Raw genomic sequence first — 16,507 nt, forward strand, 5'->3', positions numbered from 1 at the left:
TCTTGTTAAGAACTTGCACTCTAACCCACTGAGCCATCCGGCCTTGAGGAACTTATTTGGGTTTATCTTTTGATTGGTAGGATGTTAGCATCAGATAATTTTTTTAAAGACCTTATGGATGTCTAACTCCTACTCGTAAAGTCATGTTTCAGTTTATCTATTAACATTATGCTCAGAGGACAGTTTAGCTGGATACAAACTTCTGGTTCATAATTTCTTTCGCTTAGAACTTTGTAGAATATGGTGCCACTATTTTCTGAAATTGTGCTGCTACGGAGGACTCCGATTCTCCTCAATCCATCTCCCTATGCCCACTAATTATCTGGTTCTTTCTTTATCCTTTAAGTTCAGTAACTTTTAAAGGATGTCTTGGTGTTCATTACACCATCAACTTTCCTGGGCTACAGAATGGCAGTTAATCTGTAGGGGCCAAATCTTTTTTTATTTCAGAGGATTTTTCCATTCTATAGTTGAATATTTTATTCTCTCGTTCCAGGATCTTTTTTTTTTTTTAAAGAATCACACCGATTATGTATATATTGGGTTTCCTTTTGCCTCCTATACCTGTCATTTTGTCTTATTAGTCTTCTCCATTTATTCTTGTGTGATTTCCTTGAGCCTGCCCACCACCTCTCTCCTTGTCATGCTGTGCTTTGTCTATTTATTCATTGCTTATAATATGGTCCTTAATATGTGACGTATTTATTTTTCTTTCCTGTTTTTCCCCTAAGCTCTGCTAGCTCACCTGTCAGCTTTCATCTCTATTGTCCAATAATTTCTTTTTAAAGTTTCTGTAATCTCCTTTCTTCCATCTCTTTGCCCCGACTGGTTTTTAAGAGACTGTATCTTTAATTTCTCTGAGTTGATGGAGAACTATTTTTCTGAAGTCTTTCTGTATTTCTCTGGGTGATTCCTCTTGTGATGTATGTTCTTCGTTGGCCCCCCGCTCTTAATTCACAGGACCCATGTGGGTTCCTTTCTGATTATTATTCTAAATAACAGTGTGTGGAAACTGTAGGGAGTGATTTGGAGCAGTCTGCAGTTGCATTTTGGGCTTATGTATTTTCTGGAAGACTCTCTTCCCAGAGCTGTGGTTTATCCTGTGCCCTGGAATCCCATCTCTCAGGTGTCAGAGTTCACATGCTCGTCATGGCTCGTAGCAAAGCTCTTTAGCCCTTTGACTCTGCACTATGACCAGCCTCTTGCTACGCCCTCTCCCCGCTCCCAAGCCTCACTTCACTCCCAGCGTCTCCCTTAGTGGGAAAACTAGCTTCTGTCATAGAAATGGCCCATTGGCGTGATTTTTCTGTTAGCTCTTGCTCTGCTTCCATTCCGCAGTGTAAACTCGCGTCTCTGCACGTGCTAAATTGCTCACAGCAGCAAGGGCCCATCAGCAAAGGCACAGTTAACTCAACTATAGTATTTTCACCCAACGAAGTGCTAGACAGCAATGAGAACAGTGTACAACCATGAGCAACAACTTGGATGAATCCCGGGACCATACGTTTGATCAAAAGAATCCAGAAACAAAGGAGCGCACACAGTATGATTCCGTATGAAGCTGCTCATTCTGTAGGTGAATGACAATCTGATATTGGCAATTCATAGGCCTCAATCTAATATCAAGGACAAAAACAGGCGAAAGGCAGGACAGGGCTTGTTCGAGGTTGGGGAGATGTGACCAGGAGGAAGCGCGGGGGGTTTCTGGGGTCGCTCGTTTATGTGTCTTGTTCTGGGTGCTGGCCGTATATGGGTGTGTTCACTTTGTGAAAACACATCTCTGCTTTTGATCTGTGCCCTTTTTTATACATGTGTGATACTTCAATAAAAAGTCAAAAAGCAGAGAGATGCCTCTCTTCCCTCGGAGGGCCTCCACAGCTCAAGATTTCATCGTTCCCACGGAGGAACATGGCCGTGCCCTTCAGGAGGTGGGGTTTATTTGTGGTTGGGGCTCCTGTTAGCTCTCGGCCTGTTCTTTCCTCCCAGAGCAGGTTTCATGGTATCTGGCTGGTGTCCTTCCCGGGGTGTGTGTGGAGTATAGCGATTTCCTCATTTCGCCAGCCATGCTGACTTTTCTTGATCTTCAGTAGTTTTGTTTTGTTCTCGAGGGAGGTCAGTAGAACAGAAATGCTCCTTCTCTACCATCTTCAATGGGAAGTCAGGATAGATTTCCGAACCAACTACTGTGGGCATAGCTAGAAAGGAATAGGCCTGACTTTCTTTCTTAACGAAACCAAATGCTATGGCTTGATGAGCCGAGAGGTCAGACTGACAGCCCTTTGGAGTGATCTCCTTGAAAGACAGCACCCAGAGTGGCCAGCATTCGGAGATCACTTCTGTCCACCTCCTGAGTTCTGCGCCTGTGCCAGGAGTGTCCTGAGGGGATGCAGGGCTCTAAAGGCTTCCCAGAGGGGAGCCCTGGTAGACGTGGGTAACCTTAGGCTTTCTAGGGGGCTTCTGGGAAGGACAATGGTTGCTTCCGTGTGGAAATGCTGGTTGTGAAACTCATGCTTTATGGTCACACCTTGTCTGGCGATTATGTCTTTTCTCCCCTGAGAGAGAGAGCCCTCCTGGAAGCAGGTGACAGTCTCTTGTCACCCTGCTCTTGCCCTGCTCCTGATGCGGAACTCCATGGGCACGTGGTGGGCAGTCACAGTTGGCTGCAGGGAATGGCCTGTCCTCAGCCTTGGGCATGTCCTGCCCCATGGCGAGTGGCTGCGAGGTGGCCTTGGCATGTCCTCCGTGGTCCCGTCCTCCCTGGCGATTCTGGGGGTGCCGTGGGGGAGGTCAGTCCAGTTGTGTATCACGTTCCTGCCTTGGGGCTTCTGCTCGTGCTGTTCCTTCTACCTGAGCGTGTCCTCCTCACACCTGCTCTGCTGAGCGGAATCCCACTGAGGCGGGGAAGCCCGGCTCACGTCGTTTTACAGCTCCTCACCCACAAAGCCTTTCCCGAGTCCCCTCTGGACTGAGTGACGAATACCATCCTGGCAGGTGTTCTCCTCTCATCTCAGTGACACTTGGGGTAACTCTGGATGGCAGGTGGTATTATCCCAAGTGATATATGGAGAGACCGAGGCTCCATGAGCACAGCGGCTGGTCCTGGGGGCGGGGGGCGGGGTCCCACTGCTGATAAAGGCAATGTCAGGTTTGAATGCGGATCCTGGCGTGCAGTTCCACCTGTGACCTGCCGTCCTGTTTTGTGTCACTCCTAGATTTCTGAGTCCTCTCTCCTGTTAGTCGCCGTGCACTGAGCTCTGGACGAAGCTGTTCATTGTGTTCTCTCCTTCTGTCTGTTTGTGCCCCTACCCACCTGATAGCTCTTCGGCTCATCTCAGTGGGGAGCACGGCCCCCTCTCTTGGCCGGTTGGCAGTCCGTCCAGGTATCAGCTTGGAAGCCTTGCTGACCCAGCCAAGCGCAGGGAGGAGGAAACATTCTGGGGGTTCGGGGCCATGACTTCTGCCCCTAGCCAGACTTGAGCAGGGACCTGTGGGACTCAGAGAAGGTGGGTGTCAGCGCCGAGTGGGGACAGCCCACAGCGTCTGCTTTCCTGTTCTCCTGGACAGTTTCAGCTGGGGCCCCAAACCCACATGCCCTCTTAGCGCTGTGCTGGAACCACTTACCTTAAAGGAAGGTTAGTGACGATTTCTGTGCACTTGAGCATGACCTCTGGAGAGCGCAGCCACTCCTGTCATAAGTTCGGGGTTCGGGTGGATCAGGGAAGAGACAGAACAGAACCAGGAGGGGTAGTAACGACAGGCATTATTGGGTGGCACTTGAACAGAGAAACTCCTTCCCGGAGACAGTGACGTGGGGCGTCGGGCAGGAGGCTGACCTGTGTGGGTGTCATCGCTCAGAACCACCATGGCGAGCCTCTGGGTCACGGAACTCCCTCGTTTGGGGTCTTTTATGGCCACAGGTGTTTAGTTAGCTCTGGCTTCCAATGTGGGGTTCAGTGTCATGTTTGTAAAGTAAATGAACTCTAATTGGATAAAAAGATGTTTTTGTGGACCGTATTTAAAGCAAGTGGATGTGTGAGAATTTGAATTTGGTGTCGGGAGCTTTGAGCTAAGTTCTACCTGCTGTAAAGAAGTAACAACAGGGGATTGTTTTAGGCTAACAATCCTTAGCCGTCTCTGGCCCATTTGTGTAACGTCCCCCACCCTCTGTCTCTCTTCTTACGTGATTTATTAAAGAATTTCTTTCAGCCCTGTGTACCGATTGTCCCGAGTTCTGGTATATTCGATTTCCCCAATCTTGTTAGACATCCAGTAATGCATTAGTGCCTGGGGGATGTGCAGGCCTCGTACAGACAGTACCCAGGGAGGCTGCCTGCCTGCTCGGCCCCCGCTTGTCGCAAAGCCGGTGTCCTGCCTCTGATGGCTGTGAACCCTCACCGACTACTGTCCCCAGTGGGGTCTTCCCGAAATATAAAAAGCGATTCTGATTCTGCCACTACCTATCTTGGAGCCCTTCACTCAGTTTCCACTTAACAGCATGTAATCTCTCGGGGGTTGGGGGCCGTTCACCAAATATATTTACAGCGAAGCCCCCGCCATCTAGAGGATAGATTATGATGGGTGACTTTATTTTCCAGATAACTGGGAGCACGCCTCCTTCCAGAATTACGTTAAAAAAAAAAAATTGATGGCTTGAGGTACAAGTGTTCATCATATATATTCTGTGGCATCTTAAGTAGAAGCTGCTATGAGTACATTGTTTATTTTTTAAATGGCTTTATTGAGATGTAATTCACATTCTACGCAGTCTACACATCTATCTCATTGCTTTCTTGTACCTCCTAGACTTAGCCCAGTGTCGGCAATAGAGTAAGGTGTTAATAGCTGTTGTTGGATTGGACTGATTCCCCCCTTTTGGATAACTCAGAATCTTCTTTCAGGAAGCAGCGACGCCATCTGCACCCAGTGATAGGAGCCGATTATCCCGGCACTGTAGTGTGCCAGACTGCTCATGTTTGAATTTCTCACATCGATTTTTCAGTTTCGCTTGTCCTACCTTCTCCCCCATGGCCAGCCAACAGCTGCTGCGCCGGGCTGGGGAAACTGAGGCTGGGGCTCATTAGAACTGCATGTAAAAGATGCACGGCGCTGTTTGCTCTTAGGAGATGTGACGCCCCGCCACCGGCCGGCCCTCACTCGGAGGATGACAATCCTTTATTTCCCTGTGGCGGAGAGTTTACGAAGTCCTCTACAGGACTGCTTAGCAAACAGGAAAATGGAGGCTGGGGGGGCCGAGGGCACTTGCTCACGGTCACATGGTGGGCTCCCTCACCCCCGTGCTCTTGAGCCCACCGGCCTTTGCGGAAACTGACTCTCTTGTGCTCTGTCTTTCTCTCAGGGGTCCTTGGTGAATTCTGTCATGGTTATTTAAGGAACCTCGCCTAGAAGTCCCAACGCGCAGTTCCCCATCAACGGGAAGGCTTGGACTCCAAGATGATTATAAAGGAATACCGGATTCCTCTGCCGATGACCGTGGAGGAGTACCGCATTGCCCAGCTGTACATGATACAGGTGGGTTGTGGGGCTCTCGACACCCGCGTGGGGTGGGGTGGCGTTGGGGTCCTCACAGCACAGTGTCTGCCCCGCGGGCCCCTGGTAACTGTCTGAACTGCACGGGAGTCTGGCTGGCGAGCATGGCGCCGGCACACGGTGGTGCTCAGTCGCTGTTTGTGGCATTGCATGGTCTCTCCAGTGCCCAACTCATGGCATTGAACACCCGCCATCTCACTGATCCAGATATTATTCTCATGTGTGCTCGTCTCAAGCTGCTGTAACAGAACACCACAGACTGCGGCCCTTAGACAGCAGGCATTCTCACAGTTCTGGAGGCCGGGAAGCCCGAGACCAAGGCCCTGACAGATGCAGTGTCTGGTGCGGGCCCCCTTCCTGGCTTGCAGATGGCCGTCTTCTCACGGTGTCTGACATGGCAGAAGGGGTGAGGGCGCTCTCAGGGTCTCTTTTTATAAGAACACTAATCCCATCCTGGGGGTGCCACCCTCGTGATCTAATCACCCCCCAAAGACCTGACTCCTTAATCACATCACACTGGAGGTTAGAGCTTCACCTGTAGGAATCTGTGGGAGGATAGAGAAATTCGGTCCACAACAACCCATTCAACAGACAGGGAGATTCGAGATGTGGGCAAGTTGCATGACTTGTCCGGAGCACACAGCCTGCCTCCCAGCTCTAGGGCCACACTTTCCTCACTAACCTGGGCTGCCTGTGAAACAGCAGTGGCAGCGTCGTGGCTGATTTACAGAGTCAGGAATGAGTCAAGGATGAAAGCCTCCTGGGACAGGGCAGAGGACGCCACCCACCGCAGCCCAGACATTGCTGGCCTCCTACTCCGGGCCTGTCTAACCTGGAACATGGGGCCTGGAGCCCCGGATCTGGCTGACTGTGGCCCAGACATGCCCACTGCACTCAATCACTGGGGTCCTGCTCAGTGGCGGCCCCCGTCTGAGCTTCCCTGCCAGCCTCTTGCTCATCCCCTGTGCCCCAGCCCTTTGCCCGGCCTGGCAGCTTCCCTCCCAGTTGAAGGTCTGATTATGAATCTGCTCCCGGCTCAGCTCTGGCTGCTTTGGGCACGTGGATGCTTCAGTCCAGCCTCTGGCCGTGCTGCCCCCACCAGTCTCAGGGTCGTCCTTTGGGGCTGTCAGGGCAAGGAGAGCCTGGGCCGGCAGGGCCTCCACCTCCAAGCCTGGGTTTGCTTGGTGCTCCCACCCTTCAGCCCAGGTCCCGGGAGTTAGTTACGAGCTCCCTGCACAGCTCCGGCCCCTGGCTCCCTCCTGGCAGGAGCTCGATGGAGCTGCTGGGGTTTGACCAGGTTCCCAACATGGGAGCTTGACTGAGACGAGAACAGAAGGCAAACTCAGCCTCTCTGGGGGGCTGTTTGCTCCAAGCTGCTTCAGACGTACCACTCAATTCCCTCTTGAACCACTTACCCCATAATTATTCCTAGAGAGCCAGGAGAGAAGAAGAGGCATCCCCCCCACTACCCCCAGCTCTGAGCACCCTGGAAATCGCTCAGCCTGTTCGAGGACTAGGCTGATCTGTCAAAGCCACTGTTTTTCCTGTGGCATCTCTAATTCCCATTCAAGCCAGGGGAGCCCCAGACCACAGCAGGCAGCTCCTCGGCTCCACGTGGCCTGCTAGGGTGGGGGGCTCCGAGATCCTGAAGGACTGGCTTTCGTCTTCTAGGATAGCCAAGCTCTTTTGAGCATTTATTCACCTATAACTCTGGGCTCTTCAAAAACATCTGCCATCTTCATCCCCTCTTTTAAGGTGGGTTTTTTGTTTGTTTGTTTTTTAACATCTATCCTTATGCCTCTAATTAATGCAAGACATTCCCTGGGCTCTACATGGTACCTCCTGTGAGCTCAGGGTTACCTGTGTACTCTCCACTGACGTCTGCCTGCCTCTCGAGGCCCACCTCCCCTGCTCCTGCTCCCACATTTGTCTCACCTGCCTCAGGCCCCGAGTTCCCAGGGTCTCCATTCACCAAGCATGTGACAGATAAGCACGTTATCTCCATTGTGGGCCGGTTTCATGGGGGTGAATGTACATCAGAGCTCGTGGCTGTGACCTTATACAGTTTGTTCTGTCAGTCAGACCGCAATAGAGCTGTTGAAAAGATAAGTCCGAGTCACCAGATGTTTCTGTGCCAGGCCTGGGCCGAGGGCTGGGTTACAGAGCCGAATGGAACGCGCTTCCTGCTCCCCACACAGGGGGAGATGGAAGCGTATGCAGCCCACTGCATACAGGCCTGTGGGGGCAGTGAGTTCCGGGAGATGGACAGGTCACAGACGCTCACGGGCTTCGGGCCAGTGCTCCTGGAGTGTATCCACTCTGGGCTGGGCCTTACGGGATGAGGAGGCCTTCAAGGCAGGCAGCTCCATTTTTGTGGGAAGAAGATCAAGACCTTAGTTCATTTCCCACTAGTCTCGTTGACCAGCTGGGCTTGCAGCTAAGAACGGTCCTGCCTTCTGAACCAGCGGCCTCCTTGGTGAGGTTGTGAACAAGATGGCATGAGCTCACGTGTCAAATGCCTCATACTGTGCCTGACCAGTGCTCAATATACGTGTTGTTGAAGGTTTAAACAACAAACAAACAAAGTGGGCCTGGCTGGGAGAGAGCCTTCCACCCTGGGAGCGGCCCAGCAAATGCTTAACTCAGAATAAGCCAGCAGAGGCTCTTGGTCAGGACCCTGGACAGCTCTGAGAGCGGCTGCCGTGGGGGTTTTTGGTCTTTGCCGCCCATCTGACCCTCTTCAGCAGCCCCAGCGTTTCTGGCGGGGATGCTCCTCCACCCACCCACCCTGGGAGCCTCCTGTGTTTGAAGGGTCCTGACTTCATCAGGTCTGTGCTTTCTCTGCACCGGGCCTCAGGTGCCCCCGGTCCTGGGGAGGGAGAGGGCAGGGTTTCCCACGCAGCCCTTGCAGACGCAGTAGACAGGGCTCATGGGTCAAGCGTGAGTGCCCCTGGGGAGCCGGGCCTGTCTCTGCTGCTTGTCTGCCATCTCCACGAGCGGCACCATGGCACAGCTTACAGGAATGGCTGGCAGAGAGAGCTTGGTCCTAAGTGGTGGGACAGACAGTCACAGCTGTGCTGGGGAGACCTGCCCCCTCATGTCATTGCTGGTGGGGAGCCAGGGGTTAGCCCTCAGGGATGCCAGCTCCCACGCTGAGGGAGGTGCCCAGGCTTGGAAGGACCAGAATCTATGTATTCATCTGCCCAATCTTTAAACACCTGCTGTGTAGAGGTACCAAAGTGCTATGTGGCGATACCGGCTGGGGCCAGTCTGGGTCCCAGTGACTCTGCCACTGCTAATTGTGACCCTTGCATCCCTGAACAGCCCGCTCTATCCATCTCCTGTGAGTGACTGTAGCCATCGCCCCCACAAGGAATGATGGTAGCCTGGGTGCCAACGGCCTGACATAGGTCACCTGCTTTAATCCTCACCATACCTCTTCATACCTGTAGAGGTGGTATTATTTGTCCCCATCTTACGGATGAGAATTTGAGGCTCAGAGATGTCAAGGAACTTGCCTGAGGATGCACAGCAGGCCCTTTGCAACCAGGCTTTGTCTGCAGGTGTGGCTGGCTGCCTCTTCCACGGTGCTTGGAGATCTCCTAGTCCACCCCAGCTCTTACCTTCTCTGAAGTCACAGCTATTGAGGGATGGAGCAAGATGCCTCACCCCCAACAGCCTCCAAAGCCCATGTACCCTCCCCTGCCCCCACACAGCTCTACCCCACTCCTCACCTCACACACACCTATCTGCATGAGGTCACCTTGCAGGTGGCCAGGCCAGGGTCAGTGTGGTCAGCTGCATGCCAGCAAATGTGCTGCTTGCAAAAGGCTGTGTGGCTGAGGGTTTGGCTCAGCAGTGGGGGGAGGGTGGGAGCTGGGCGGGAGGTGGCGAGGGGCTCCCCTGTCTGGCAGGTGTGGGATCATAGGGGGCCGTTCCCATTTTTCCCACAGGCAGACGGAAGCTCACTCACAGGAGGTGATGGTGGGCGCTCACCCAGCTGGTTGACTAGTTTCCCCCCAAAATTCAGGTCCACCCAGAAACTCAGACTGTGACCTTATTTGGAAATAGGGTCTTTGAAGATGTACTTAGTTAAGGATCTTGAAATAAGGTCATTCCAGATTTAGGGTAAGCCCTAAATCGGATGACTGATGTCCTTATAAGAAGAGGACCGAGAGAGACAGGAAGTTGGCCATGTGATGATGGAGGCAGAGACTGGAGTGGCATGGCCACAAGCCAAGGAGCTCCTGGGGCCAGTGGAACCTGGAGGAGGCAGGACAGACTTTCCCCTGGAGCCTCCGAGAGAGCTGCCGCGATGGCCATGCTGGCTTTCCCGGGAGGGGAGTCTGAGGATGACTCAGGCTAAGGTCCCCTGAGTGGGCAGGGGACTTCTGTGCAGCCTGTCCTGACAACCCCCTCCCTCTCTAGTTGCCTGTCCCTTCCCCACCCTTGGCTCCCTGGCAGGCTGGGCACCCCTCCTCAGCCCTCAGAGACTCCATGTGGCCCTGGCCCTCACACCTGCACACCTCTTCTCGCTGAGCCACCCAGCACCCCAGATGTGTTCATGACAAAGCGCCATGAACTGGGTGACTTAAAGCAGCAGAAATGTCTTCTCTCGCAGCTCTGGAGGCTGGGAGTCTGAAATCAAAGTGTCAGCATGGCCGCGCTCCCTCTGAAGACTCCAGGGGAGGCTCCTGCCTTTCCTCCTCCAGCCTCTGGTCCACACCGGCGTTCCTTGGCTTGTGGCTGCGTCACTCCAGTCTGTCTCCATTGTCACCGTGCCGTCTTCCCTCTGTGTGTGTCTGTGTCTCTGTTTCCTCTTTTTATTAGGCGCACCCCAACCCAGCAGGACCTCACCTTAACTCATTACATTTGCAAAGACTAGTTCCAAATAAGGTCACTATCTGAGGGTCCGAGTGGACACAAATTTGGGGAGATGCAGCAGTACTCGAACCATTATACCAGGGCTTGGGCAGATAGGTAGCCCCCTCCCCACTTAGAGTTTTGGAAACTGAGACCAGAGAAAAGCAACTTGTGCAGGATGAGAGGGAGTTGGTCATAGAGTTGGGACTAGAATGCACTTATTTGCCCTGCAAATACCAGAGGTGCCAGAAAAATGTATTCACATTTTAAGAGATGTTATCTGTGTGTCACTTTTCAAAGTTGAATTGAATTCCATAGCAAAGCGTAGTACGATGTTCACTCAGAAGATGGCGTTAATCAAATGAATGCTAGCGTCATGCATTGCATTACAATCTTAATACAGTTTTTTCCTTTTTTTAAATGGGTGTACATTTTTTGGCACTCTGTGTATTTATCCAGCACCTACTGTGTGCTGAGGTGTTTTCCTTCAGGAGCACAGGCTGTCTGTCGGCCAGCAGGCCCTGGCATCAAACAGGTGCTGAGTTCGAATCCTGGTCCTGCCACTTAGTGACAGTAACCTCGGACAGGTGACTCCACCTCTCGTGACCTCCACCTTCCCATCTGTAAATTGGGGGTAAGAGTCATGCCTCCGGGGGTCGTTGCAATAACAAAAGGTGAAAGAACAGGCACAGCACTTAGCACAACCACTAATTAATGAAGTGACTGGAAGAGGCGGGCGCTGACAGAGAAAATGTCCAGGAAATGGTTGCTGCTTTCATTACGGAATCTGGGCCACACTCCAGGAGCTCCTTTAAGGAGTGAGGGACAGGGCCTCCATCTGGGGCCTCAGTCAGGGGCTTTTTTTTTTCTTTTCCTGAAGGAGACTAGTGGCTCTGGGCCACGGACATACAGCATATCTTTGTGCCCTAGGGAAGGTCAGGGCTGTTGGGAGTACCTTGTGCCTGCGTGCGTGTGTGAGCATGTGCACACCTCCTGTTCAGGAAGCTGACTGAAGATGGCCTTGGTGATGTGGTCACGTCACCCTGGAAACAGATGCTGGCCTGCAAGTCCCCAGCATCTCAGCCACGGGGTTGCTGCATAAGCAGAAACCTGAGCTTTTGGATATTGGGAAGGACACTCGTGACGGAGAGGCAGTAAGAGGTGGCTCGGGTGTCGTAGCTGTCAGGCGGTGCCTCGAGGCCCCTTCCCACCCCCCACATTCGATCTCTGAAATCTTAGTGAGGGCAAGAGGCAGGATTGGTGTTTGTGCCTGATTGGTTTGTTTTGTACACCTTTATCGAGATGTAAGTCACCCCCATACAATTCACACACTTAAAGTGTACAGTTTAGTGGGTGTTAGTATAGCCGCAGAGTTATGAAACCATCACCACAGCCAATTTTAGAACATTTTCATCTCCTCAAAAAGAAGTCATTTCTCCCTCCCCCGGCATCCCTGGGCAACCAATAATCTGCTTTCTGACTATGGATTTGCCCGTTCTGGACATTTCATAGAAATGGGATCCCACAATACGTGGGCTGTCGTGTCTGGCTTCTCGCCGAGCATCATGATTTCAAGGCTGTTGCACGTTGTAGCATGTCGGTGCTTCACGCCTGTTTATGACTGAGTGATATTCCCCTGTGTGGATGTAATTTGGTTGTCGATTTTTCAGTCTGTGGACATTTGGGTCGTTTCTACCTTTCAGCCATTGTGAGTAGTGCCACTGGGAACATTCATGTAAAAGTTTCTGTGTGTCGGTGTATGTTTTCATTTTCTTGGATGTATACCTAAGGAGGCAACTGCTGAGTCATATGGTAGCTCTGTTCAACTTTTTGAGGAACCGCCAAACTGTTTTCCACAGTGACTACACCATTTTCCATGCCCACCAGCCATGTATGAGGGTTCCAGTTTTTCCACACCCTCACCAACACTTGTTAATTGTTTCTTTTTAGCCATCCTCATGGGCCTGAGGTGGTGTCTCATGGTAGATTTGATTTGCATTTCCCTACTAACTGATGTCGAGTATCTTTCCATGTGCTTGTTGGCCATTTGTGTATCTTCTTTGGAGAAATATCTGTTCAAGTCCTTTGCCCTCTTTTGAATTGGGTTATTCCTTGTTGAATTGTAAGAGTTCTTTGTAGTTTTTGGATACAAGTCTATTATCAGATATGTTACTTACAAAAGTTGTCTCCCATTCTGTGGGTTGTCCTTTCACTTTCTTCATAGTATCCTTTGATGCACAAAAGTTTTAAAAATTTGATGAGGTCCAGTTTCAGTTTATCTTTTTTTTGTTGTTTTTTTTTTGTTTTTTGTTTTGGTTGCTTGTGCTTATAGTATCACATTTAAGAAACCATTGTCAAATCCAAGGTCATGAAGATTTGCTCCTACATTTTCTTCTGCGACTTTTATAATTTTAGCTCTTATATTTAGGTCTTTGATCTATTTGAGTTAATCTTTATGGTGTGAGGTAAGGGTCCCACTTCATTCTTTTGCATGTGGATAGCCAAGTGTCCCAGCAGCATTTGTTGAAAAGACTATTCTTTCTCCATTGAATGCTCTTGGCATTCTTGTTGAGAATTAATATATCTATCTAGTATATATCTATATATGGGTTTATATCTAGAGTCCTGACTCTATTCCATGGATCTGTCTATGCTAAGCCACGGTCACATCATTTTGATCACTGTATTTTTGTAGTAAGTTCTGGTATAGGAAAGTGTGAGTGTTCCAAATTTGTTTTGTCTTCAAGATTGTTTTGACTATTTAAAATCCCTCTCAATTTCACATGAATTTTAGGATGAGTTTTTCCATTTCTACTACAAAAAAGCCCATTGGGATTTTGATAAGGATTGCATTGGATCTGTAGATTGCTTTGGGGAGTATTGGCATTTTAATAATATTAAATCTTCCAGTGCACGAAAACAGATGTCTTTTCATTTATTTAGGTCTTTCATTTCTTTCAGCAATGTTTTATAGTTTTCAGCATACAAGTCTTTTACCACCTTGGTTAAATTTATCCCTAGGTGTTTATTCTTTTGGATGCTATTCTAAATGGAAATAATTTCCGGATTTTCTTTATGCGTTGCTGGCTTTTTTTTTTAAGTGTGTTTTTCCAGGACCCATCAGCTCCAAGTCAAGTAGTTGTTTCAATCTAGTTGTGGAGGGCGCAGCTCACAGTGGCCCATGTGGCAATCGAACAGGCAACCTTGTTGTTAAGAGCACCGCGCTCCAACCAACTGAGCTAACCAACCACCCCTTTGTGCATTGCTTTTGCATGTTGATTTTGTATCCCACAACTTTGCTGAATTCATATATTAGGTCTAACAGGTTTTTAGGGGGATTCTTGAGGTTTTTCTGTATATGAGATTATGTCATTGACAAATTGAGATCGTTTTAAATTCTTCCTTTCTAGTTTGGATGCCTCTAATGATTTCTTTGTCTTGCCTAATTTACCTGGCTGGGACCTCCAGTACAATGTTGCATAGAGGTGAGAAAGCGGACACCTTCATCTTGTTCCTGACTTTGGGAACACTTTCAATCCTGGGACAGGCAGGAGTCAGAATGGAAGACTTTGCACGAGCAATGCTGAGGTTTGGCAGGAACTGTGGCCTGTTCAGTCTCCTTCAAAATTGCTAGGGCGTGTGGAGCCTGGGTCTGGATTTGGGGGTCCTGAAGTGAACAGGAGGAGCCAGGCTGGTTGGCCAAAGCCCCGCCTTCCCTTCAGCACCCGGGGGGCCCCGTCCCGAGCCCCTTCCTGTTTGCAGTGCTCGGCCCCACACCTTATGGGTGCTTTTGTTCCCACAGAAGAAGAGCCGCAACGAGACGCACGGTGAAGGCAGCGGCGTGGAGATCCTGGAGAACCGGCCGTACACGGACGGCCCCGGCGGCTCCGGGCAGTACACACACAAGGTGTACCACGTGGGCATGCATATCCCCAGCTGGTTCCGCTCCATCCTGCCCAAGGCGGCCCTGCGAGTGGTGGAGGAGTCCTGGAATGCCTACCCCTACACACGGACCAGGTGCGCCTGTAGGAAGCCCCCTGCAGCACAGAGCCCAGGGGCAGCCCTCCATGTGGGCTCAGCCCCTGTCCCTCAAGGAGCCCAGGCTTCTGGGGGGGCTGAGCCTCCGTTCCAGGCGGGGGCACCCTGAAGTTTCCCCAGGGCTCCCCTCAGGGAACAGGCAGAAAGAGGAAGCATCCACACATGGATACCTTCCAGCCTGCCCAGGGGAGGGGGCCGGGAAGGTGTGAGTCCAGTGAGGGCCATCTGAGACCCCCTTGCCATCTGGGAAGGCTGGGGAATGCAAACCCACTATGACGTTGGCCTGAGAAAGCAGGACAGTCAGCGGGCTGGGAGGAGGCACGAAGGAGAGTAGACCAGACGGCCCAGATCCTGTCCGACCCTGAGGCTTTCCGCTCCCAGGGTGAGCATCTCCGCGGTAGGGGGTTCTTCACTCTGTGCCCCCACCCCACCCAGTGTAGCTGAGCACACCTGGGTTAGAACAGATGGGGGCTGCCCCCAGCTGGCCGCCCCCTTGCTGCGCACGTGGGGTCCCCACGAGTCTCCTAGGGCTTCCTTCTCCACACGTGGTGAGGGCCTAGAGCTTCCTGAAGGATCCACGGATGTTGTTTGTCCTTCCAGCACCACTTACGTCTGCTGGGCTCATTTCCAGCCAGGAGAGAGGGGCTGAGGGGCCATTCCCTTGTTGCCAGTCCTGATTCCTTGGGGGCCAGGGGTCAGGGGGTGGCATGTCACATGAGTGCTTGCCCACGTTTAGCCCGCTTAGCAGTAGACCGCCATAGCTGTGCTTGTGGCCACACCATGCCTTACATACATGGACAATGGACACAGGGCTTCCGGCAGCTTCCTGCAGCATCTCCTTCTTCCCCCGAACCTATCTCTCCCTCCTCCAAGCCTGGCCTGGACTGTTCTTGGGACAAGGTGAAGGTCCAGGAGGCGGACGGGACAGATGAGTCTCGGCCACCACTCCAGCCTCCTTCTCCTCCCACCTGGGCCCCACGTGGGGCCCTTCTCTGCTGCCCAGGGGGGTCCGGCAGGCCCTGGCCCAGCATGCCCCACGCCCACCCCCTCCAAATGCCGGTGCTGAGGGATGCTTCCTTCCCCCACAGGTTTACCTGCCCTTTTGTGGAGAAATTCTCCATTGACATCGAAACCTTTTATAAAACTGATGCTGGAGAAAACCCCAACGTGTTCAGTCTGTCTCCGGTGGAAAGGAACCAGCTGGCGATCGGTAACTGTCCCCTGTGACCCTGCAGGGCTGTGTTGTGGGTTTCCCTGTCCATGCGCCCCTCGCTTCTGCTCCTCGTTTCCTGGCCTGGCAGGTACCAGACCCGCTCCTGTCCTGGGCGAGGCAGTCAGGGTGGTGAGCAAGCCTCAGGGGGTGCCAGGGGAAGCAGGATAGGTCTTCTTGACCCCATTTTCCTGACATACACACTGAGGCAAAGTGCCTTTACCACCCTGAGACCCTTCCCTCTGTCCTTTCGGGGTGCCCCAATCCCCAGAGGTACACATGTATATGTTCAGGGGGCCATCTCAGCCTGACAGCCATGCATGACTGCAGTGGGCCTGGCTGGAGTCTGTGTCCCTTAATGACAGGTGGCCTCTACTCCACTCCCCTTCAGCTGACTATGCCATGCAGGAAACGGCCCCATTTGTTAAATCTGCTTTTTTCAGAGAGGCCAGAAATCAGGATTTTCATGTGAAATCTCCCAATTCCTAAATGTTGGCAACTCATTTAAAATCTTTGTAAAGAAACATACACTGGCCAAACAAAACACCTCTGTGGATCAGATGCAGCTCCAGCAGCCACCGGTCTGCAGCTCTGGGTCCCAGGCCCAAAGGAGCGAGTCACGTGAGGTGTTTCGGGCAGGTGCACGGCTGGCAATGGAGAGGTGGCTGCTTGCGCCCCAGGAGCGAACTCCCAGCCTCTGATGGGAGTGAAAGGCTTTTCCCTAAGACCCCCCAACCCCTTCCCTCCTGCCAGAGTTTTTCAGCCCCACTGGCATCTGGGAGCTGTTAGTTTGCCGGCGCTGCCAGAACAAAGTACCACAGACTGGGGGGCTTAAACACAGAAGTTTAT

At 51.8% G+C, this 16,507-nt stretch overlaps 1 protein-coding gene across 9 annotated transcripts in view; it reads left to right on the forward strand.

The window, feature by feature from the left end:
- Positions 1 to 16,507, forward strand: part of PITPNM2 (phosphatidylinositol transfer protein membrane associated 2) — a 127,753-nt gene that overhangs the window by 87,292 nt on the left and 23,954 nt on the right. For 6 of the 9 annotated variants that reach the window (XM_033097603.1, XM_033097610.1, XM_033097602.1 and 3 more), the window contains exons 2-4: positions 5,357 to 5,529; positions 14,213 to 14,427; positions 15,537 to 15,658. In XM_033097603.1, the coding sequence (XP_032953494.1) occupies positions 5,452 to 5,529; positions 14,213 to 14,427; positions 15,537 to 15,658 (415 nt within the window). In that variant the 5' untranslated portion in view covers positions 5,357 to 5,451. Of the gene's footprint in view, positions 1 to 5,356; positions 5,530 to 14,212; positions 14,428 to 15,536; positions 15,659 to 16,507 lie in introns of those variants that run through there. The other 3 variants (XM_033097608.1, XM_033097609.1, XM_033097607.1) reach the window with 2 other exon arrangements.

Source organism: Rhinolophus ferrumequinum, chromosome 25, assembly GCF_004115265.2.
Source record: "Rhinolophus ferrumequinum isolate MPI-CBG mRhiFer1 chromosome 25, mRhiFer1_v1.p, whole genome shotgun sequence".
In the NCBI taxonomy this organism is placed as follows: domain Eukaryota; kingdom Metazoa; phylum Chordata; class Mammalia; order Chiroptera; family Rhinolophidae; genus Rhinolophus; species Rhinolophus ferrumequinum.